Source organism: Heterocephalus glaber, unplaced genomic scaffold (genome assembly GCF_053883595.1).
Source record: "Heterocephalus glaber isolate CG9 unplaced genomic scaffold, H.glaber_assembly_v1.0 deba00001781, whole genome shotgun sequence".
Classification (NCBI taxonomy): domain Eukaryota; kingdom Metazoa; phylum Chordata; class Mammalia; order Rodentia; family Bathyergidae; genus Heterocephalus; species Heterocephalus glaber.
In genome coordinates this window covers 3,163,588-3,185,617 of record NW_028258467.1, presented here as the reverse complement: position 1 = coordinate 3,185,617, position 22,030 = coordinate 3,163,588, and the positions used below count along the sequence as shown (strand labels likewise).

Sequence of the window (22,030 nt, the reverse complement as noted above, 5' to 3'; positions counted from 1 at the left end):
TATTTAAAAGAAATAAAATGGAGCCAGATAAGGTATACATGCCTATAATCCCAGCACTCTGGGAGGCTAAGGCAGGAGGATCCTGAGTCTGAGCCCAGCCTAGCAACTTAATAAGATCCTGTCTTAAACTTAAAAATTAAAAATAGGCTGGAGATGTAGCTCAGTGTGAAGCCCCTGGGTTTGATCCCTAGCAACATGCCAAACAAACAAACAAAACACAACATGCCGCCCAATCACCACATAAGAAATACAAATTTTTATGTACTATGAGAAAAAAATAGTACTTAAGACATTCCTATCATTACATGTAGATGAATATAAATAAACTTGCTGAAATATTTTGTTCATTGCTCCTGCCTACTGGGACTGTGGGCCTATATATCATATTTAGGAGGCTGGAATTGTGAATTTACTAGCAGTCAAGTTTTGATAAGAATGTACAAAATGTAAGATGCTAAATTGATAAGTTTTTAATCTTGATGTTTTATTATATTTCAAATAATAAAAAATAAGATTTTTATGTCTATCATTGGTTAAACTGAAAAGACCAATTGACAATTTAAGATATTCAAGAACTTGGTACAAACTCATATTAAGAAAACACAGACATGTTCTCTAGCACATTCTAAAGTCACAGGCAAAAGAAAAGAAAACAGGAAGCTTTCAGTTGGACACAGAAAGCCAATAGGGAATGTATCCAGTGCCTTTAAAATTTTTTCTCAGACCGATAACTCTGTGTATGCAACTAGATAGATACTCCCTGTTGATGATCTGCTTCATAAGGCCAGGCTTCCACCCCACGGAGTCTTAGTGGAGTGGAATACAGAAAACTCACTAACTCTTTAATAATCAAAACTTACCGGGGCAGCAAGGGCCCCAGGGCTGGGCAATCAGCGTTTGCCTCGGTCCAATCTGGGACCTCCAGACTTTTGCGGGCACCTGAAAACGCTCAGAGGCCCAGCGGGTGGCAGGCGCCCCGCAGGGAAGCCTGCGAGGGTCGGGGAAGGCTTGCGAGGCCCGAGGGGAGCTCGGTCCAGGAGGGTCTGCGCACCCGAAGGTTCGGCCCTCGGTATGCCACTAGCCCAGGCTGTCCCGCCCCACCCTGACCGTGCCAGCACGGTAGAGCCTCGTTACCCTCCTCCCCGAAGGGCGCTGGGAGGCGGAGGAAGCCGCCGGGAACAGAAGCCGCTGCTGCGACCCCGCCCTCACCCGCTTCACGCCCGGCTTCGGCCCGGGCTTCTGCCGTATGAGCGGCCGTCACCCGCACTGCCATCGCTCCCTCCATGTCGCAACGAGCCGCAGGAAGATGGCGGATTTACGACCGTGTCGTCATAACAACGGGCCACGGAGGCAAGTGTAAGTAAACGGCGAGAGGGGGCGGGGCAGGATTGAGTAGCTTTGACGGGCAGGGCTCGAGGGGGTGTGGCCTGGAACCGAAGAGGTGGGGCCCGGCTCGCCGAGGGTGGAGACCGGACCGGACGGCTAGAGGGGCGTGGCTACAATGAAACCGATTGCTAGGCAAAAAGGTGGAGCCAGGAGCAGCTCTTCTGGGTGGGCGTGGTCTTGCGTCGAGGGTGTGTTCAGACCTGAGAAAACCAGGGTTGGGGCGGGACTGTCAAGAACAGAACCTGAGTTGGCAACGCGTCGCAGCTCCGGGACTTGAGAGCCAGACTGGGGAGGCAGGCGCACCGGATGGAGTAACCCGGCCGGCCTCCAGAGCATCTCCTGCCTGAGGTCGACCAGCCAGAATATGACCTTGAGAAGGCTGACGCCGCCTAGGGTCTCAGTTTGAACTAGGCTTGCGGTGCTCGCCCGTCACCTTGCCCCCTAGGGTGTAAGAGTCTCCCTTCGTGATTACCCCGGTCACGGGAGATTCTACAACCCCACCCCACCCCCGTGAGAGATGGCTCATGCACAGATTTGCAAAGTCTTTTATTCTTTTCTATTTTTATAAAAATTGTGATAAATACACATCAAGTTTACCATTAGTGGCATTTAGTACACACATTGTTAAGTAAGTACTGTCACGGCTATCTATTTTCAGAAATTTTCATTGTCCTCAAAGGAAACTTGTACCCATTAAACAATCATTCCCCATCTCCCCTTGCCCCCACCCTTGGTAACCGCCAATCTACTTTGTTTCTGTAGATTTTCCTATTTTGGACACATTATACAAATGAAATCATACACTGTGTGCTTTTGTATCTGACTTCACTCTGCTTGTTTGTACAGCTCATCCATGTTGCAGTGTATGTCAGTGCTTCATTACCTTTTTTTTTAGACAGGGTCTTGACATGTAGTCCTATGTAGTTCGGGCTGGCCTTGAACTCACTATGTAGCCCAGTTTGGCCTCCAGCTCCCAGGGATCCACCTGCCTCAGCCTCCTCAGTGCTGGGATTGAAGGTGTGCATCACATGCCCCGCCATACTTTTTAATGACTCAATAATATTCCATTGTGTGGACAGGCAACATTTTACATAGTCATTTATTACATTTAAATTGTCTCTACCTTTTTGACTATTTTCAGTAGTGCTGCTCTAAACATTCTTATACAAGGTTTTTGGTTTTGTTTTTTTGAAGCAAGGTCTCACTGTATGTAATCCAGGCTGGCCTCGAATTCACAGTGATTCTCCTGCCTCAAACTTTTTTGTTTTTTTTCTTGATACTGGGAATTGAACTCAGGGCCTCATGCTTGCCAGGAAGGTGCTGTACTGCTGAGCTACCTCCCAGCCCAGCCTCAGCCTCGGCCTCTTGAGTTCTGGGATTACAGGCCTGAGATACCACACCTACACCCAGCAAGTTTTTAAATAAGGTAATATTGGGCCGGGGATTTAGCTGAGTGGTTTCGCCACCTGCTGTGCAAGCGCAAGGACCTGAGTTCAATCCCTGGTACCAAAGAAAAGGTAATATTTACTTAGATCTTTGAAAGTAAATGTGCCATTGGATTAAAGCATTACAAGGCTAGGCCTGGTGCCACATGCCTATAATCCCAGCATTTGGGAGGCTAAAGCAGGAGGATGATGTGAATTTGAGGCCAGCCTGGGCTACATAGTGAGTTCAAGGCCAGCCTGAACTACATAGTGAGACCCTGTCTCAAAAACAAAAGGGCCAGGGATGTAGCCTAGTAGTGCCCCACCTGTCTGGCAAGTGCAAGGTCCTGAGTTCGATTCTCAGTACAAAAGCAAGCAAGCAAGCAAGCATTTACAATGTCAATCATCCCTGTCTTGAAGAAGAAAAGAACTGAGATCCAGAACTGGCAGGATTCATGGGCTGGGGATTTAGCTCAGTGGCACTGCACCTGCCTTGCAAGTGCAAGGTCCAAGTTCGAGCCCCAGAACCGCAAAGAAAAAAAAAGAACTGATAGGATTCTTGCCAAGCCACTTAACCCAAGTCTAACCCAGGCTGGGAACCCATAGAGCTCACTCTGAAGGTCTGTTAAACTCTGTGGGCCAGCCAGATGCTGGATGTAAGAGACCCAAGTGAATCAGACAGACCTAGTTCTCTCCAGCAAGGGCAGTCTCCAGGAAAATGAAACACAGACATGGGGCCCAGTGTGCCCCTCAGCAGGAAGTGGGCAGGTCCACCCTGGGAAGAGCACTAAGTAGGGGTTATCTGCATGCTTCCCGTCTTTCTGATGGCCTTTTGTCCTACCCTGGCTCAGCCTGGGCTCCAGCTGAATAGCATGTGTTTTCCACGGTCAGACTTGGTGTAACAGCAAGGAGCCACACATAGGTTGTGGCCACAGAAATTTGAGGTTTGAAACCCACACGAACAGAGAAGAGCCACATAATGATTTTAAAAGGTGAAAGTAAGTTTACTATAACAGTACAGCAGGGCCGGGGATTTAGCTCAGTGGTTTTGCCGCCTGTTGTGCAAGTGCAAGGACCCGAGTTCAATCCCTGGTACCAAAAAAAAAAAGCAACATGACTTTTGGGCCTGGGATTTAGCTCAGTGGTTTTGCCACCTGCTGCACAAGCGCAAGGACCTGAGTTCAATCCCCGGCACCAAAAAAAAAAAAGTACAGCAGATATGAGCATAGTCAAAGAATATATTACCACACAATGAGGCAGGAGACCACACCAAAGATGAAGGATCTCACATGAGATGGAGCTTTTAGCAGGTGGGAAATAAAACACCATGCCACACTCAGTTTCTCAGTTTCTTAAGTACTGTGTCCAGACAAAAGTGATTTGGTGCCAACAAGCCTGCGTGGCTGGAAGGGATCATTGCCGGCCTTGGCTAGAGCCTGGGAATGGTCGGGTTGTGTGTGTGTGTGTGTGTGTGTGTGTGTGTGTGTGTGTGTTAACGTTTTCTCTACATACTCCTTTCTCAGGAGATAGCCTCCCTGCAGAAAGGCACACAAGCCAAGATCATTCAGCGAACACATGCGTTTTGCTGACTTTCATCACTTTTAACCCTTTCCCTGGGTTGGACAGGAACTCCACAATCCTCCATTGGTTGAATGTACTATATTCAACTAATCCCATGCTGAAGAACATTTCAGTGCATCCAAGTTCTTTTCACCCCCTGCGTCCTTTTTTGATGACTATGACTATTAATCCTGATATGTCCACTTCGTTGAATTAAGAAACACCTAGCAGATTAGTAAAGCACTCTCCTGGGTGTGTCTGAGTGGGCCACAGATGCATGGTTTTAGGTCAAATGGTCCCTCGCCCATTCTTTTCTGGCACTGTTCCCTTGCCCTGTTTCCTGGCCATCATGATCTCAGCAACTTTGCTCTCCCTTGCCCTTGCACCATGATGTTCTTCCCTTGGAGGCAACAGCCATGGACTGAATCACATGAAAGCATGAGCTAAATTAAAACTCTCCTTCTTGGGCCCCTCCAACCCCACGGCCTCAGCCTGTGGTGGGAGCTCCAGCTGCAACAGAGGCGGCCCGACAGCACTGGACCTGCGGACACCGAGGCGGAGATGTAGAAGACAGAAGTAGCTCAGGGTCCTGGAGGAATGGAGGACATCCAAGCTCATCCAGGAACTATGGAGATGGAACTCCCTATGACCATTTGACCAGCAGGGACCTTGGGTCACATGATAATCTCTTTCCACCTTTTGTCAATTCCAGAATACAAAGCAAGACAAATTTTACATTAACTTGCACTCTGAGTGTTTATGTTTTACCATGGAAGGAGAAATTGACTCAAAGCAAGCTTTGGTATTTAGGAACTTGGATATTTAGCCAGTTGACTATAGAAATCTTAAGTTGCAGAAAAATATAACAATCTATGCCCGTTAAAAGCATATAAAGGACTAAGTTTTACAGTTATGTGGAATTAATTTACGTGATTCTGAATCTCTGTGGAAATGTCGACTTCCTTAGACAAAGCAGTTATCCCAATGACAGTGTTGCAATGGTAATTTTCTTGGACAAGGAAGAGGGAGTCAAAGTGGTGAATATTTAGAATAATATCATCATTGAGCTTGTTGGTTGGCAAGGACATATAGCGTTAGCTGTGAGTTTTTATTTTTGGAGTTACAGAAATAAAATACTATCTGTGGGTTTAGTTTGCTTAAATCAGAGTAGTGGATAAACTAAGATCAAAGTGGATTAAAGATCTAAATATTAGAACAGAAACACTAAACTTGCTGGAAGTAAGGTAGAACTCTTGAAGACATTGGCATAGGAAAAGACTTTATGAACAAAACCTTAGTACCACAGGAACTAGCACAAAGAATCAACAACTGGGATCTCATCTTATTAAAAAGCTTCTGCAGTGCAAGAAAAACCATCAACCAAAAAAAAAAAGAAAGAAAGAAAAAGAAAAACCATCAACAGAGCTAAGAGACAACCTGCAATGTGGGAAAAAAATTTTAGCAGCTGTACCTCAGACACTATCTAGAATACATAAAGAACTTCAAAAAATCAGACCCCCTCAAATTCAAAGACCCAATTCAAAAATGGGCATCTTAAATGAACAGACATTTTTCAGACAAAGAAGTAAAAGCAGCAAATAAACATATGAAAAAATGTTCAACATCACTGGTCATTTGAGAGATGCAGATGAAAACAACACTGAGATTCCACCTCACCCCAGAAAGAATGGCTGCTATCAAGAAATCAACCAATAACAAATGCTGGTGGGGGTGTGGGGAAAAAGGAACCCTTCTCCAATGTTGGTGGGAGGGCAGACTGGTGCAACCACTGTGGAAATCAATATGGACATACCTCAAACAACTAGGATTGGAAGTCCCATTTGACCCAGCTATTCCCCTGCTGGGTATCTTCCCAAAAGAATTAAAAGAATCATACCACAGGGATATATGTGCATCCATGTTCATAGCGGCACAGTTTGTAATAACTAAAGCTTGGAAACAGCCCAAGTGCCCATCAACTGAAAACTGGATAAAGAAGATGTGGATTTTTTTATAAAATGGAGTACTACTCAGCCATAAAGGATGAGAAACTAGAGACATTTATAGCTAAATGGATGGATATTGAGGGCATACTCTTAAGTGAAATAAATAGGACACACATGTGTAAATACCAAGTTTCTCTGGTGTGAGAAACTGAAAGTGTAAATAAGGATTAAAATGAATAAAATGAATAATTGATAATTTGCAATAGGAGGAAAAGGTCCAAAGGGGTAGGGGAAGTGAGAGGGGAAGGGGAAAGGAAAGAAGGGAAAGGAAAAATTATGAGAAAAGGAAAAAATGGAAACAAAGTCTTTGTAAATAGGGAAGGGAGGACAGGAAATGGGGAAAAATAAGAACCAAGATACATCATGTACAGGTACAAGCACCCAATGATAAATGTAAATGTACTGTATATCTAAAATGTACCAATAAAAAAATTTAAGCAAAAAAAAATACTCTCCTTTAAGTTATTGGTGTCAAGGATTGTGTCTCAGTGACAGACAAGGTGACTGTTACAGTGACCCTCTTTCTTTTTTTTTTTTTGCTACTGGGGATCAAACTCAGGACCTTTCGCTTGTGAGGCAGGCACGGTGCCACTAAGCTTCATCCCTGGATCCTCATTTTTGCTTAGCTTATTAGAAACAATAATACTAAAGCTGAGTCGGATGGTGTATACCTCTAATACCAGCTCTTGGAAACCTGAGGCAAGGTATCAGGAGTTTGAGAACAGTTTAGGCTACATAGTGAGATCCTATCTCAAAAAACAAGCATTTTGAAAACAGACTGAATGGCTATATGTATTTTCTAAAACTTGCAAATACACGCAACTATTAAGATTGACTCTATTAAAAATTAAATAGAAGTTTGATCCCCGGTACCAAAAAAAAAAAAAAAAATTAAATAGTGGGGGCTGGGGATTTAGCTCAGTGGTTACGTCACCTATCTTGAGAGTGCAAGGACCTGAGTTTGATCCCCACTGCCAAAAAATAAAAAAATTAAATAGTGGGGCAGGGGATTTAGCTCAGTGGCGCCACACGTGCCTCCCAAGCACAAGGTCCTGAGTTTGATCCCCAGTACCAAAAAAAAAAATTAAATAGTGTCTGTCCTTCTACCACTTAAAACCATTCCTTAGTCCACCATCATTTGGGGCGACATTGATCCCTTGCACTTCAAAGTAGACATTGAGCTCCTACTGGGTATCAGGCACACATCATGATGGGCTCCTCTTCCCTATAAACAGCCACCCTATGCTATCCTCAGCCAAGGTCAGTCCTCCCCAATGTTTTGATTGTTTTTTGAGAAAGGGTCTCACTATGTAGTCCAGGCTGGTCATGAACTCACTATGTAGCCCATGCTGGCCTCAAACTCACAGCAATTCTCCTGCCTCAGCCTCCTGAGCACTGGGATTACAGGTGTGCACCACCATGCCCAGCCAGTCCCCCTCCAATGAAGGCCATAGTCCCTTCCAGACTCCTCCAGGACCTTGTCCACAACCATCCTGTCTGTCCATACTGATCACTCTAACTTTCCCACCAGTTCAGCCCCTACCACCTACTGACATACAAACACACTTGGTTGCCATTAAACCAACCAGACATGGCAGAGCTCCACACTGGGGTTGGCTGAGTTTAACCCTAACTCTGCATTGTACAGCTAGTGGTCCTCAGTAGCTCAGTTTCCTCATCTATAAACAGAGATACAGAAAGTCCTTGCTTTCAGGTCTGTCCTGTGATTATGGCAAGATGATGCACATAAAAATTGCTATTTGGACCCTGATTGTCCAATTGTAAACCAAAGCAGTTAAATATTGCCACCAGGACCGGAGATTTAGCACAGTGGTTCCACCGCCTGCCCCACAAGTGCAAGGACCCAAGTTCGATCCCCGGTACCAAAAAAAAAAAACAAAAGCAAAAATAAATAAATAAATATTGCCACCAAAGCCCAGCTATGTCTGGACATAATCAGCATTCCTCATTCTGGCCAGTGCTGTCACTGAGTGGTAAATAAAGGGTTTGTGGTCTTTGGTCAAAGGAATTTCTTCCAAGGGTGAGTTCAGCCACCAAAACCAAACATGAAGGGCTGGGGATTTAGCTCAGTGGTGCCTCTGCCTGCCTTGCAAGTGCAAGGTCCTGAGTTCATTCCCTGATACCAGAAAAAAAAATGAAGACCAGAGACTGTCAGTTCTGGTGGTTCACACCTGTAATCCCAGCATTCTGGGAGGCTGAGGCAGGAAGACTGCAAGTTTGAGCCTAGCCTAGGCAATTTAGCAAGCCCCTGTTCCAAAGTAAAAAAATAAAAAGTGCTAGAGATGTAGGTCAGTGAGAAGACCCTGGGTTCAATTCCCAGTACAAAAACAAAAACCAGGCAAGTGTCATGGCGCAAGCCTGTAATCCCAGCACTCGGGAAGCTGAGGCAGGAGGATTGCCACGAGTTTGAGGCCAACCTGGGCTACACAGTGAGTTCAAGTACAACCTGAATTACATAATGAGACCCTATCTCAAAAGAAAAACAGACAAAAAAAATCAAGACAAACAAATAAAGAGTAGGACTAAGGGGTTCTCTCCAGGCAGGAACATTTTGCAGGCCCTACCCTTCTGGCCTGGACGTGCTGTCCTCCAGAGTTTCTGAGGCCAGCAGAGACCAACAGAAACAGGCTGTTATATAAACAAACAGGACCTTACATTTGTTGAGGCCATTGATTTTTGGCTGATGGGTTTGGGCATGGAGATGGAGGTGGATCCAGGGAAGACTTTATGGATAGCTGGGGCCCAAGAGAAGAACAGGGAGTTAACACATTGGTAATTGGGGGTCCAGATGCCCTGCCATCAGGACAGGCCCTCAGCAAACTAGGAACCACTATCCTTATGATATCTGGCCCTAGTGAAAGTGATATTGATAATCAGGCACTTATCCTATGACCCAGTAATTCCATTCCTAAATATAATACCTGAGGAATGGGTGCATATGTCCACATATGCTTATATAGGAACAAGAATGTTCACAGGGGCATTATTTACATAGACACACACTGGAAAAGACACAAATGTCCAGCAGCAGCAGCAGAAGAATGAACAAACAGCAGGTGTGTGTGGAAGGAAGGCTATGGTATCACAATTGCCTATGGGATAATTAAATAAATGTAGACAATAAACTGAGGATAGATATCACAGACATTACATTGAACCAAAAAAGGAAGACCCAGTAGCTGGGCATGGTGGTGTACACCTGTAATCACAGCTACTCAGAAGGCTGAGGCAGAGTTCATCATGGTGCCACACATCTGCATTTGTAGTACTTGGAAGCTAAGGCAGGCAGATCTAGAGTAAGAGACCAACCTGGACTACAAAGTGAGATTCTGTCTAAATAAATAAAAAAGGCTTGAGATGTAGCTCAGTGGTAGAGTGCTTGCCTAGCATGTGCAAAACCTTGCATTTGGTCACCAGTACTGGAAAAAAGGGCAAGATGGTTTAGAACAAATTAGGCTACAACTCTGTGTAACAGAAGTTTGAAACATGATTGAGAGAGGATATCCACTGTTGAGTGTATTGGGACATGGTAGGGGCACTTTCTGGGTGTTGGAAATACAAGGGATGGTTGAAAACTACAATGAATGTTTAATTTTTAAAAATTACAGTAGGGTACCATGACTCTTCAAGGTAGCCCACCCTATGTCTCCCAGACCAGGGTATACTTTTATTTTAGCTTATTTTCTCTTTTCCTCTTTTGTTTGGCTCAAGTTTGCTCCCTTGTCCCTTCACCCTTCACTTTTCAAATAAATCTGTCACCATTAAAAAATAAATAAATAAAAACATTACAGTAAAAGAAAGACACATTGCCAAGGCCCAGGTATGGTGGCACATGCCTCACTCCTATAACCCCAGCATTTAGGAGGCTGAGGCAGTAGGATCACTACAAGTTTGAAACCAGCCTGGGCTACATAGTGAGTTTAAGGCCACCCTGAAATACACAGAGAGACTGTCAAAAAAAAAAAAAGAAGGAGGTGGGGAGGGGAGATTGCCAAGAAGAATGGGATAAACATGTTTGAAGTGAGGAAGAGTATTTTGAGTATGTGGATTACTGTAATCATTACTGTAAAAACTTTTATTTAAACATTCAACATTGGTCATACCTCATTGAACAAACATTTATGGGATTTTCTTTTCTTTGTTTTGTTTTTTGTTGTTGTTTTTTGAGACAGGGTCTTGCTTTGTAATTTAGGCTGGCAATGAACTCACTATGTAGCCCAGGCTGGCCTCAAACTCACAGCAATCCTCCTGCCTCTGCCTCCCGAGTGCTGGGATTACAGACATCCGCCACCATGCCCGGCAATTTATGGGATTTTCTGTCAAATGAAAACATAATGGTGTGTTTTCATCTACCTTATTCACCTGTTCTGGCACATGTAAAAGTCAAAATGACCACAAAAGTTAAATGTTTTGAATTAATTCAGGACACCAAGGCAGACCCGACAGCACAACTAGACACAAAAGAAAACTTCCAGAACTGCTTCAGAAACTGTAAAGAGCAATGGGATAAGTGTGTTCTAAGTAAAGGTATTTCAAGAGGCCTTAGTGGTAATATGTCTTTACTGTAATAAAATTTTTTAAATTTAAGTATTTACAATACTTTTTTTAAAAACAGAAGTCTCTGGTTTTGCCGCCTGCTGAGCAAGCACAAGGACCCGAGTTCGATCCCTGGTACGAAAAATAAATAAATAAATAAATAAAATAAAAAACGGGAGTCCTGTTATGTAACCCAGGCTGGCCTCAAACTCTCAGTGATCTTCCTGCTTCAGCCTCTCAAGTGCTGGGGTTACAGGCATGCACCACCACACCCAACTTTACCATATTTTTATCACACGTGGTATTCTAAGTTTTATTTGGGTTGTGTGCATACAAACATATACAAATATAAAAATTCCACCCATTACCTAGGCACAGGCACACCCCTGTAATCCAGCGCTCTGGTAGGCTGAGGTAGGAGGATTCACACTCTGGTCTAGCCTGCGTAACTTACCCACCTAGGGAGACTCTGTCTCAAAATTAAAACAAATGAAAAAAGGCCGGAGATGCAGCTCAGTGCAAAGGCCCTGGGTTCAATCCCCAGTACTGGACACTAAACCAAACCCAAAATGCACTTTATTCCATGTTATGCCTCAATAGAAGTTAATATCTAGTAACTGATATTGATAATAGCGATCAATACTGAGGGCTATGTTTAGGTAGGATCTTCCTCCTAAACCCCAATCCCACTGCCTTGGAATCAGCGGTTCATGTTACCCCCTAAACATAGGCAGTGTAATTATTTTGTTCTGTTTCGTTTGTACTGGGGAATAAACCCAGAGCTTTCGCATTCAGTTACATCCCTACACCTACTTTTTATACTATTTATTTGGAGACAGGGTCTCACGGTGTAGCCCAGGCTGCACTCGAACTCCAGGCAATCCTCCTGCCACATCCTCCCAAGTGGAGTAATTACAGGTGTGTGCTACCACACCCGCCTGGGAATATGTTTTTGTAAAGGTCTGGAGATAAGAGGGTCAGGCCTATGGCCTAAGAAGGCCTCAGGACGACTCCCAGGCCTGGGAGATACACAGTTCATGCGCTGCCACCATATTCCGTACCTATCCACGGCGCAGAGATAGACTCCACACAACCCAACCGAACTGCGGACGTGACTTCGGAGCCTCGGCCGCCGCAGCCCCTCCTTCCCGCGAGTCCTCAAGAAAACCCAGCCAATCAGCAACCGGCCTGGCGCAGGCTTGCTTGACCTACGGCCTCCATCAACTAGGTTGACCACGAGCCTCCAATGGGCGAGCTGCCCCGTGGCCGCCAATGAGCAGGGGCCTTACATCCCGCGCTGCTCTCGGCCGCACCTTTTCCTCAACTAGCGCTCTTTTCCGCATGCCGGTTGGCACCCTGCCAGCCAATCGTCGGAGCGTTTTGAGCCCAACAACCAATGGCTGCCAGCCTCCCCGCCCTGAAGCGCAGCGGTTGGTGCTACCCGCTGGAGGCGGGGATTGATTGGCGCAGATGGTAGCCAATGGGAGTTGCGCCCGAGACGCGGCGCCAATGATCGTGTCGGGGGCGGGACAGGCGCCGGGGCGGGCGCCTCGGCTAGCGGCTGAGAGGAGAGGCCGGTGGCTGCAGTGGCCGGCGGCAGCTCCGGCGGGCGGCCATGGCGGAGGCCGGCGGCGACGACACCCGCTGCGTGCGGCTGAACGCCGAGCGGGCCCAAGCGCTGTTGGCCGACGTGGACACGCTGCTGTTCGACTGTGACGGCGTGCTGTGGCGCGGTGAAACAGCGGTGCCCGGCGCGCCTGAGGCTGTGAGGGCGCTGAGGGCCCGGGGCAAGCGTCTGGGCTTCATTACCAACAACAGCAGCAAGACGCGCGCTGCCTACGCCGAGAAGCTACGGCGTCTGGGCTTCGGTGGCCCCGCGGGGCCCGGGGCAGGCCCGGAGGTCTTCGGCACGGCCTACTGCGCCGCACTCTACCTGCGCCAGCGGCTGGCCGGCGCGTCGGCCCCCAAAGCCTATGTGCTAGGCAGCCCGGCCCTGGCCGCAGAGCTGCAGGCCGTGGGTGTTGCCAGCGTGGGCGTGGGGCCTGAGCCGCTGCGGGGTGACGCCGCTGCCGACTGGCTGGCCGCGCCGCTCGACCCCGAGGTGCGTGCAGTGGTGGTGGGCTTCGACCCGCACTTCAGCTACATGAAGCTCACCCAGGCCGTGCGCTACCTACAGCAGCCCGGCTGCCTGCTCGTGGGCACCAACATGGATAACCGGCTCCCGCTGGAGAACGGCCGCTTCCTCGCGGGTCCGTGCGCCCCGGGGCGGGAGGCCGGAGGGCGCACTGCGGACCCCCCATCCCCACCCTCTGACCCCGGCGTCCCGTTCCCTCCCTCCGCCCCGCAGGTACCGGCTGTCTGGTGCGCGCGGTGGAGATGGCCGCCCAGCGCCAGGCCGACATCATCGGGAAGCCCAGCCGCTTCATCTTCGACTGCGTGTCCCAGGAATATGGCATCAACCCAGAGCGCACTGTCATGGTCGGGGACCGCCTGGACACCGACATCCTCCTTGGCGTCACCTGCGGCCTGAAGACCATCCTAACTCTCACGGGAGTCTCCACATTGGGGGACGTGAAGAGTAATCAGGAAAGTGACTGCATGTCTAAGAAGAAAATGGTCCCCGACTTCTATGTTGACAGCATAGCCGATCTCTTGCCTGCCCTTCAAGGTTAAAGATTTAGTGTCTTTAATCTCCAGAATAAAAAGTAATTGAAAACGTTAGCCAAATTAATAGGTGGGGCTTAGGCATTGGCTCAGTGAGGTAGCTGGAGAGTGTAATTGGAGTTAAAGCAGAGGCAGTAGTTGTTAGCCTTGTAAGTAAATGTTTTGGGGACGATGCTGTTTACAGATGCTTATATTTTAATTTAAGATGCACTTTTTAAGCTTAGAGGGCATCGTAGGGGTGGGTCCTGGGCTTTGGATGTGTTGGCTAGAGCAGGCTTGGCACCTGTTCAGGATTCAGGTAACCTCAGGCCTTGCTGAGACTGAGGCAGGTCTAAATACATGTGTCATGTATTTAAAAGTTTTGTTCAGGGATCAACCCCCCTTGGGCAGAAAGAAGGGCCTGATTATTGTGACTGTTATGAGACCCTTGTGCAGAAAGAAGGAGAACACCCTACCCCACCCCCCACCCCCATAGTAATGGAGCAGAGCTGACTGCTGCTGTGTCCCAGCTCCTCATCTGCAGGGTGAGAGGCGGCCACTCCCAAGTGGTGTCACCCTGTCCTTGGGTGTAGGGTGCTGCCCTTGCCATCCCTCCGATTTCCTTTGAAAACCACTTTGATGTCACAATTGTCTGTTCGTTTCAGATGCCCAGGGGTGCAGCTTCTCATACACAGCTGCCCTGTTCTATAAACTGAGCCCAGCTAGACTTTGGCTGTCTCAAGTGTACATTTAAATCCAGGTGACTCAGGCGGGTGTGGACACCTTCACTGAATTCTGGGCTGCTGTGCAGGGAGCTCAGAGCAGTGTCAGTACCAAAAAAAAAATGTAACTTGTGAACAACTTTGTCAAGTGATGGAACTGAATCTTAAGTATGTGGATTAATAGCTGTGCTCTGTCTCATAGGAAAAATCACTCTGAAGAAGTCTCCATGCCCCATAGCCAGCAACATGGCTAAAGGCATGTGTTGGCCAAGGACTGCCTGTCACCCTGGGTGCCCTCTGGGTGGGGGAGGAAAGAGGTGTCCCAGATAACAGGAAGTTGTTTTACAAAGTATTCAGTCTCTCCCTGCCTGCCTGTACCCTGGATCATGGTTGGCGTTTGATGTCAGTGGGGGTTAGATGTGAGGCCACCTATCTTGGCCTGTATTCCTTGGATGGTAGCTAGTGGGAGGACTGGCAGGCCCACCAGCCAACCAGAGTTTCTCTGCAAGGGCTCTGGGCTTTTTTGCCTTTTCCTAGGGCTGCTGAAATTTAGCTTGCTGAGCAACTTGGCATCACTCACAGGGCAGACCCTGGGAGGCTGTTCCTTTTGGCTGACTCCTTCCTGGTGCCTCACCCTGTATCCAGTGGCTTCTGCTAGCCCTGTGATCACAGTGCTTTCACCTGTTCACTGAGTTCTCAGCAATAAAGGGTATCTTATGCCTGAAGTTGCTCCCAGCTGGGTTGGCTGGAATTAAGATGGTGCCACATGGCAACAGGAGGGCACCCATGCCTGTGAGGTTGGTGGTGCTGACGTTGGCTCTGCGAGGTCAGCTCAAGGTGGGTCTGGATATTGAGCAGGCCTGTCAGGGCGTTGTCACCCACACCAGGAGCACACAGGTGCAGCAGCCAGCAATGCCTCCCTCTTCAGCCAGCTTGAGAGCCTGTGTGAACCCCATTTCTGATCCCTTGCACTGTTTGACCTCACCTGCACATTAAACTCTCAAACCTGCACTGACTTGGCCTTCCTTCCTCTCAACTTTGTAGCTACCTCCAGTGACAGCTGTCTAGCTTGGGGAGAGGGTTGTGACAGGATGGGAGGACTAAAAGAAAGCTGGACTAGGGTTCCAATTCCAGAGCTAGAACAATGACTACTGCAGCCCCACACCATTTCAGGCCTGTTACAGAAAAAGTTCTGAAGAATCAGGAAAATTGGGGCACAAAATCAAAGCAGAACAGAGCCATGGGATGAAGCATACATAGCCTAGACACTGTCATGTTTGGAGATAGACCATGGGCCAGGACAAGTGAGTAGAGATGAATTAGAAGCAAGCCATTCTGGGGGGACACAGAAGGCCAAGGATCATCCTCAGCATGCAGGAGGCTCCAGTTGGGTGCCAATTGCCTGGAACCCTCTTTGTGCTAGGCCTGTGTGTTCTGCTGGATGCCTAGTCTGAGGTGATGGGGGATAAAAGCAGGTAGGGACACGAGGGGAAGGAGGTGGTAGCCCAGTACTAGTGTCACTGGACAGGAACTTACTGATGGCTTGCTGCACGCCAGGCCCTGAACCTGCTGTGGGAGTCCAGAGTCACAAGAGCTGGGAAGAATTAAATCTGCCCTAACCAATCATCCAGCCTGGGCCTGAGCTGCCCCCAATCAGCTGGACTGGATTCCCCCTGAGGCCTTAGCTCTCATGCCCTCCTAGATGCTGTGCTCTTGTCTGCACAGGCCAGCTGTTAAGAACCTGGCCTCGTGATTGGCACCCCAGTGGAGGAGGGAGTTGTCCCTGCTCTGACCTGGATATCAGATACTAAGGTAGGGAGGGGGCAGCGGGGTCTGGAGGGGAGGGTACAGTTCTTGGCTCATCAGAAGCATCCTGAGGTTTCCCAGCTGAATCTTCCAAGGGGCTGCAGACAATCAGTATATTGTCAGCAGGGACTGCAGCATGGAACACAGGAGCTGCTACATGGAGGGCCCCAGGCCTGGTCCTGCAGAGGTGAGTACCTCTGCCATTTCCTGGACAAGAACCTGGGGTGCCCTGGGCAGGGATTGGGAGTGCCACCACCTACTACATCTTCCTTCCCTAAGCAAGCCTGCTTCTGGGTTTCCAAACCAATGACCCCACTGACCTCAATGTGCCCCTAGGTGAAGACTAAGCCCTGCCATGGGAGCTGGAGAGCCGCAGGTCTGCTGCTGCTGTTTGCCCTAGCCACTGCAGGGGTTGTGGCTGGAGGGCTTCTTGGTTTCACCCATGGCCCTCCCAAGGTGAGCCTATCCTCAGGCACAAGCATACACAGTGGATGGGGGCAGAACTAGCACATGCCAGTCCTCCAGAGGAGCTAGGGCCCACAGCAGGCCATAACACTGGCCCTGCAGCAAATGACAAAGGACCAGAAGGGTGGAAAGCTCATTCAGATGATGCAGAAGTGCTGCAGTCCAGGGCTGGGGACACTTGGGGCTGTAAAGCCTCCTGGCTGAACTCCAACTTCCCCCTCCCAGCCATTGCTGCAGATGCTCCAACTGACCCTCCCAAGTCCAAGGGTATCTTGGTCCAACCAAACCACCCTGGTGGATATGGCCCGGAACATGGCAACCATTATGGTGACTCCACCTCAGAGCAACCACAGCTGGGCAGTGCTGTTTGACGGGCAGAATGTGAGTTGACAGGGAGGGTGTCAAACTGCAAATGTTACAGAAAGCCCCACCTCACCCACCTGCCTCCCCAGGACTGCATCTGCTACCGCCCAGCAGAGCACCAGGCCTGCTTCCTCCGCCTGATGGAGGCCCACGATCGGGAGACCCTGCAGCTGCTAGTGAACACCTCCAGGGTGAGCAGCCCCACTTGGCTCAGCCCCCAGGACAGGAGCCAGACAAAGGGTCCTGTGTGCAGCCAGCCCAGGCCAGCTGGGGCTCTGGTTTCAGGGAACAGAGAGCTCTATCTTCCCTTAGTGGAGGCTGCTGATAGCATGTGCCTGGGCTGTCAGGTTGGGGTGGGATGTGTGGCCCCCACCCAGCCAGAAGCAGGGAAGTCCCCTGTGCTGTGGCCCATCAGAGCCTTTCTGCAGGTCCAAGAGTCCCATGTCCCTGGCCAGGATACCCACCATGCCCAAGAGCTGCTGGCAGTGCATGGGAGCCAAACCGTGGACCCTACCCAGGTGGGAGCTTCAGTGCAACAGCTCTGTGCAAAGTCTCCCATCTACTGGGCCCATCGAGTGGAGGGTAAGTTGGAGGATACTGTGTGGAGAGGCTTGTAGCTCTCACAGGACATTTGAGCTGAGTGGAAGCTCCTTGGGAATTCATGACCTCCCTTTCTCCAGGGCCCCAGAGACAGCGGCTAATCTATCTCTGCATTGACATCTGCTTCCCAAGCAACATCTGCATGTCCATCTGCTTTTATTACCTTCCAGACTAAGTCCCCTGCCTGACCCAGTCTGGACCTTGTCCCTAAAGGCCAGCAGCTGCCTGGTCACCAGCACCATGGAGGGCAGCTGCTGGCAGGGACTAATAAACCCTTGCACCTGGCCGCGGTGGTGTTCTCTGAGCCTCGGGATCTGATGGGGCCAGGAAGGGGAAGCATGATGTAGAGGTAGGCACCAGCCTTGGTCAGGTTCCAGGCCCATGGGCTCAATCTCTCTGAAAGGAATGCAGGCTCTCTCAGCCCAGGCATGTATACCCTGACTTGGTGGGCTCCTAATGAGCAAATGGGCACTGAGGGAGTTCTAGAGAAGATAGCAGGTCTAGGCTGGCTGAGAGATGCTGGGGTAGCCTGCTTAGGTCCAGTGAACCTGGTAGGCAGAGGCTAGCCCAGAGGTTTTGCTCTGACCAGGTGATATAGGTACATCTGGCTGGAGGCACTGCACAGGCTGTCCCCATTGCCTGATAGCTGCCTGCGGTCCCAAGGGTATAGGCTAGCCTAGCACACTGTCATTGAAGGCCAAGCAAACAACAGCTTTCTGGTGGCCACCATACTCTCTCTTGATCTCGCCAGTCTCCACACACCAAAGGCGGGCCAAATTGTCAGATGAAGCTGTAAGGAAGGATTAGAAGTAGCTCAGGGCCAGGTATGGTCCTTGACTGGGACAAGGCTTCCCAAGGGCCTCCACAGGGAGGACTCAAGGTGCCCACCTGCACACCCTAGCCCAGATCTCTATGTACATCTCCAGGGTGCCCTTCTCTGAGGCTCTGGTTTCAAGTAATTGTCCTCCTAACCCATAGGGCAACAACTGTATCTGAAGTCTGACACAGCTGGCGCAAGGTAGAGGAGGAGCAGCAGCTGTGCTGGCCCATTCCACAGGCCCAGGCAGGGGAGGAAAAGTGGGGCTCACCTGTGACAATGTACTGGGAGTCCCCTGAGAAGGCACAGCCCCACATCCAGCCACGCGATGACTCTCCAGGGTTACTGCTCTTGATGCTCAGCTCTGTCATCAGGGAAAAGTTGGATGTCCTCCAAATCTTACATGTCTGGTCAGCTGAGCAGGTGGCAAGGAGCCTGGGGATAGGGACATAGTCTAAACTGGCAGTCAATCCCACCCTGTACTTCCTTGGCATGTACCAGGTAGGCCCAACCCATCAAAGCCCCGCCCCAGGCAAATCCCTTTCCAGGCCACCAGGCCCTGCACGCACGTAGAGTCAGGGCTGAAACGACACTGCAGAGCGTAGCGGGTATGGGCTGGGATCTTGGTCTTGGGGATGAGCTGGGTCACCTCGTCACCAATACCCCCAGTCAGATTCCAGACATAGCAGTTTCCCTATTGGGTAGAAGGGCAGTCACTTGAAACTTGGAAATTCAGAGGAGGTTACCCTGGGGGCTGAACCTGGCACCAACACTTGGGGCCAACTGGATATAGGGACCTGGGCCAGGGCATACTGGAGGGCTATGGGAGGCCTAGCCCCAACCAAGGGCACACCTGACCAGCTAAGGCCAGAAGGCCACACTGGCCAAGGGCTCATACACACCTCCCTGGAGGATACTGCTGCCCAACAGAGGTGTACAGGAGAGGAGAGCACCCAGATAGAGATATACATGCCAAGGCTGGGATGTGGAACAAGTGATACACTGTGATTTGACTTAAGTGAAGTGAGGGGGGAAAATGAGGCTAGAAGGGAAGAGTAGAGCCCAAACCAGAGTCCTGCAGACCACGGGCAGGATCCAGGGCATCTTGAGATCTCCTCAGTGGAACAGTGCAGTCTGGATAATAAGGCTGCTGCCAAGGAAGAATGGACAAAGGAGCCAGGGGAGGTCAAAGAGAAGGTAGCCAGGCCACAGAGAGAATGCCAGCATCAGGGAAGAGAAGGGTGATTTGGGCCAGGAGTTGACAGGGAAATGAAGACTGAGGTTTCTTGACCTGCTGGATGGACAATGGCAGGCAGCAAAAAAGGAACATCAGGAGTGGTACCCATGTTGCTGGCTCTGGGGGCTGGTGGGTGTTTAAGCCTGGGAGGGGAAGGGCCTGAGGGACACTGGGAAATCAGCCATTTGCAAGGAGTACAGGGACTCACAGTGCTATTGACTGCCGCCATGTAGCTGGCATCAGGGTCAATATGGGCAGACGTGATGGAGACCTCTGGCTCTGGGATCAGCTGCTCATTGTGGTCTGTTTTCAGATCCCAGATGTGGATAGCACCGCTCTGGTCACCCACGATGAGCTCTGCCTGGGGTGTAGGGGAGGTAAGATGTAGCAGGATCCCTACCTTCCAAAGCCCGAGTCCCTGGCCCCATGAATAATTCTCACCTGGTTGGGGTGCAGGCACACGCAATTAATGGGTGCATTCACCTGGAAGATCCGCTGACACTGCAGATTTCGGGACCTGGGGTGTGGGGGGGTGTCACACACCATATCTTGGGGATGCTGTTGGTGTCCCATCTGATGCCCTCTTCATAGGAAATTTCTCCTCCTCCCACCTCAGAGGTTTGGCTCTTCCCTCCTGGCAGTATCCTGAAACTAGTGACTGACTGAAGAGGAGGGAAAAGGCAGGCCCTGGCTTCAAAGCAGGGCTAGATCTTTGATATAATTCACTCCATTAGGCTTTTCTCCTTCCCTCAATAAATCACCCAGCCTCCCTGGCCCAGCCTCTGCTTGGAGAGAACCTGCCCAAGCATGGGCCTCTGCCTGGCACACCTTCACCCCTAGGCAGCAGGATCCTCCTGCCCAGCACTCAACACCTGAGGTCCCAGATTCGGGCTGTGCAGTCCTCCCCGCCTGTGTACATCCAACGGCCATCTTCATGGAAGCCCACAGATGCGATGTTCTTATTGACTCCATCATAGCTGATGATGGGGTTGGGGTTATTGGAGTTGAGATCATACATGCGGATGTGCTGATAACCTAGGGACACAGGTTATCTAAACTGAAACACGGCTCTGCCCAAGTCATTTTACCAGAGGTCAGGGGACAGAGGTCAAGAGTCACAGGTACCTGCAGCAGCAATCATGCTTCGGTCTGGAGTGATTTCGAGTGCATTCACCTGCTAGGGTCGGTTAAGGAGAATGACAGGAAGGGAGCTCTGGGGCCAGGACTCTCACCTCCACTACCTGGCAGGAGTTGCTACATCATCCTCACCCACTGTCCTGCTTAGCACCACCCTGCCCACCACTCAGATGGAAGATACGGAATCCTGATGCTGCACGGTGCGTGTGCAGATCCCGCTGTGGGCCTGCCAGAACCGCACAGTGTGGTCATAGCCCGCAGTGGCTAAGATGACGGGGTCACTACCCACTGTTCCTGGGGTGGTGTTCATGGCGTGGCTGCTGGGAAAAATGAATCTCGACCAGGGCAGGAGAACTGATCTGAAGGGGTCAAAGGTCAGAGCATCTGGAGAGGAGAGGTGTTAAGCATTTAGGAGATCCCATCTGTGCTCTGAGATAGAAATTATCATTCCTACGTTAGAGATGGGGAAACTGAGGTTCGGATTCAAGGATTTGCTGACTGACGGCGAGGGACACCTAGCCTCAGAGACCCTACCCCGTGCAGGCACGGGTTGAACGCCACGCCACCCGCAGCCAGCAGAGGGCAGTCACGCGGGTCGGCCGCCTGCCGCAGGGGCGGGACACGCATGCGCAAGCGGCGGGTGTGGCAAGGAAAGGCGAGCGCCGCGGCTGCGCATGCGTAGCTGACCGCCTGCTGGATCAGATGGAAGGGGGTTCTGTCCGGCCGGACCCGCGAGCTCCCGGTGTTTCGCTGACCGCCCTGAGTCCCTTCAGCTCGCACCTTCCTTTGGCTGCAGTCTCCCAGCCACCCAGAAGCTGATTCCTGGCCTTTGTCCCGCGGCCTCCATACCTTACACGCGCTCCGCACTCTGCCTTGACCAAGGATAGCGAGGGGAGCCGGAGCGAGTCGATAGAGGCCGAGTGGGAGCGTAGAGTAATCGATGGGTCTTCAGGACGATACCATGGGGCGCTGGGAGGGGTGGCGGGATGAGACCAAAATTCTGGGACGGGGACTATGGAGAATCACGGCATGGAATGGACTCAAGGAGGGGCCCCATCCTTGTCCCCATTCGGTACCCGCCGCTCTGGCGCAGCTACCTGTTTTCCAGGCTTGAAGCTCAGGCGGGCTTGCACGGTCCCCATTCCCTCCTCGACCCGCTACTGTGCCACACCGCCCTTGTTCACAGCTCTTAAATTTCGGATAAGCAAAACATTTTTAAATATAAGTATATCCCAAGATTACGTGGGATATGTTTATACTAAAAATTTATGACTCGCTTACATTAAATTCAGAAGTACTTGGGCATT

At 50.1% G+C, this 22,030-nt stretch overlaps 4 protein-coding genes across 23 annotated transcripts in view; 2 read left to right on the top strand and 2 right to left on the bottom strand.

Moving 5' to 3' along the window:
* Positions 1 to 12,482, bottom strand: part of LOC101709288 (G protein-coupled receptor kinase 3-like) — a 50,624-nt gene extending 38,142 nt beyond the window's left edge. For 5 of the 19 annotated variants that reach the window (XR_015447975.1, XR_015447976.1, XR_015447979.1 and 2 more), the window contains exon 1: positions 1,210 to 1,348. The gene's annotated coding sequence lies outside the window, so the exon portion shown is untranslated. The other 14 variants (XR_015447974.1, XM_087203064.1, XR_015447977.1 and 11 more) reach the window with 11 other exon arrangements.
* Positions 12,472 to 15,309, top strand: Pgp (phosphoglycolate phosphatase). The gene is made up of 2 exons (XM_004873635.3): positions 12,472 to 13,182; positions 13,281 to 15,309. The coding sequence occupies exons 1-2, from the start codon at positions 12,549 to 12,551 to the stop codon at positions 13,604 to 13,606; spliced, it is 960 nt and encodes a 319-aa protein (XP_004873692.1). The 5' UTR covers positions 12,472 to 12,548; the 3' UTR covers positions 13,607 to 15,309.
* Positions 15,310 to 16,148: 839 nt separating this feature from the next.
* On the top strand, positions 16,149 to 17,818 carry Bricd5 (BRICHOS domain containing 5). The gene is made up of 6 exons (XM_021251326.2): positions 16,149 to 16,291; positions 16,441 to 16,560; positions 16,795 to 16,950; positions 17,022 to 17,123; positions 17,361 to 17,514; positions 17,613 to 17,818. Exons 1-6 carry the CDS (start codon positions 16,241 to 16,243, stop codon positions 17,705 to 17,707), a joined length of 678 nt encoding a protein of 225 aa, XP_021106985.1. The 5' UTR covers positions 16,149 to 16,240; the 3' UTR covers positions 17,708 to 17,818.
* Mlst8 (MTOR associated protein MLST8) lies at positions 17,672 to 21,693 on the bottom strand. 2 transcript variants are annotated; one of them, XM_004873631.3, is made up of 9 exons: positions 21,573 to 21,693; positions 20,905 to 21,107; positions 20,712 to 20,763; positions 20,459 to 20,621; positions 20,028 to 20,103; positions 19,795 to 19,947; positions 18,919 to 19,043; positions 18,621 to 18,784; positions 17,672 to 18,322 (listed from the first exon to the last, which is right to left on the bottom strand). In XM_004873631.3, the coding sequence occupies exons 2-9, from the start codon at positions 21,031 to 21,033 to the stop codon at positions 18,204 to 18,206; spliced, it is 981 nt and encodes a 326-aa protein (XP_004873688.1). In that variant the 5' UTR covers positions 21,034 to 21,107; positions 21,573 to 21,693; the 3' UTR covers positions 17,672 to 18,203. The 2 variants fall into 2 exon arrangements, with proteins under 2 accessions (XP_004873688.1, XP_087059163.1); XM_087203037.1 differs by having other exon boundaries at positions 20,712 to 20,760.
* Between the last annotated feature and the right edge of the window lie 337 nt (positions 21,694 to 22,030).

Bases quoted from the DNA above. Each gene is read 5' to 3' on its own strand.
- Pgp (XM_004873635.3), top strand. From the start codon at position 12,549: ATGGCGGAGGCCGGCGGCGACGACACCCGCTGCGTGCGGCTGAACGCC. The intron at 13,183-13,280 runs GTCCGTGCGCCC...TCCGCCCCGCAG, and splicing joins GAACGGCCGCTTCCTCGCGG to GTACCGGCTGTCTGGTGCGC.
- Bricd5 (XM_021251326.2), top strand. From the start codon at position 16,241: ATGGAACACAGGAGCTGCTACATGGAGGGCCCCAGGCCTGGTCCTGCA. The intron at 16,292-16,440 runs GTGAGTACCTCT...ATGTGCCCCTAG, and splicing joins CCAGGCCTGGTCCTGCAGAG to GTGAAGACTAAGCCCTGCCA. The intron at 17,124-17,360 runs GTGAGCAGCCCC...GCCTTTCTGCAG, and splicing joins TGCTAGTGAACACCTCCAGG to GTCCAAGAGTCCCATGTCCC.
- Mlst8 (XM_004873631.3), bottom strand. From the start codon at position 21,033: ATGAACACCACCCCAGGAACAGTGGGTAGTGACCCCGTCATCTTAGCC. The intron at 19,044-19,794 runs GTGAGTCCCTGT...TCTACCCAATAG, and splicing joins TGGCGGCAGTCAATAGCACT to GGAAACTGCTATGTCTGGAA. The intron at 18,785-18,918 runs GTGCGTGCAGGG...CCCTATCCCCAG, and splicing joins CGTTTCAGCCCTGACTCTAC to GCTCCTTGCCACCTGCTCAG.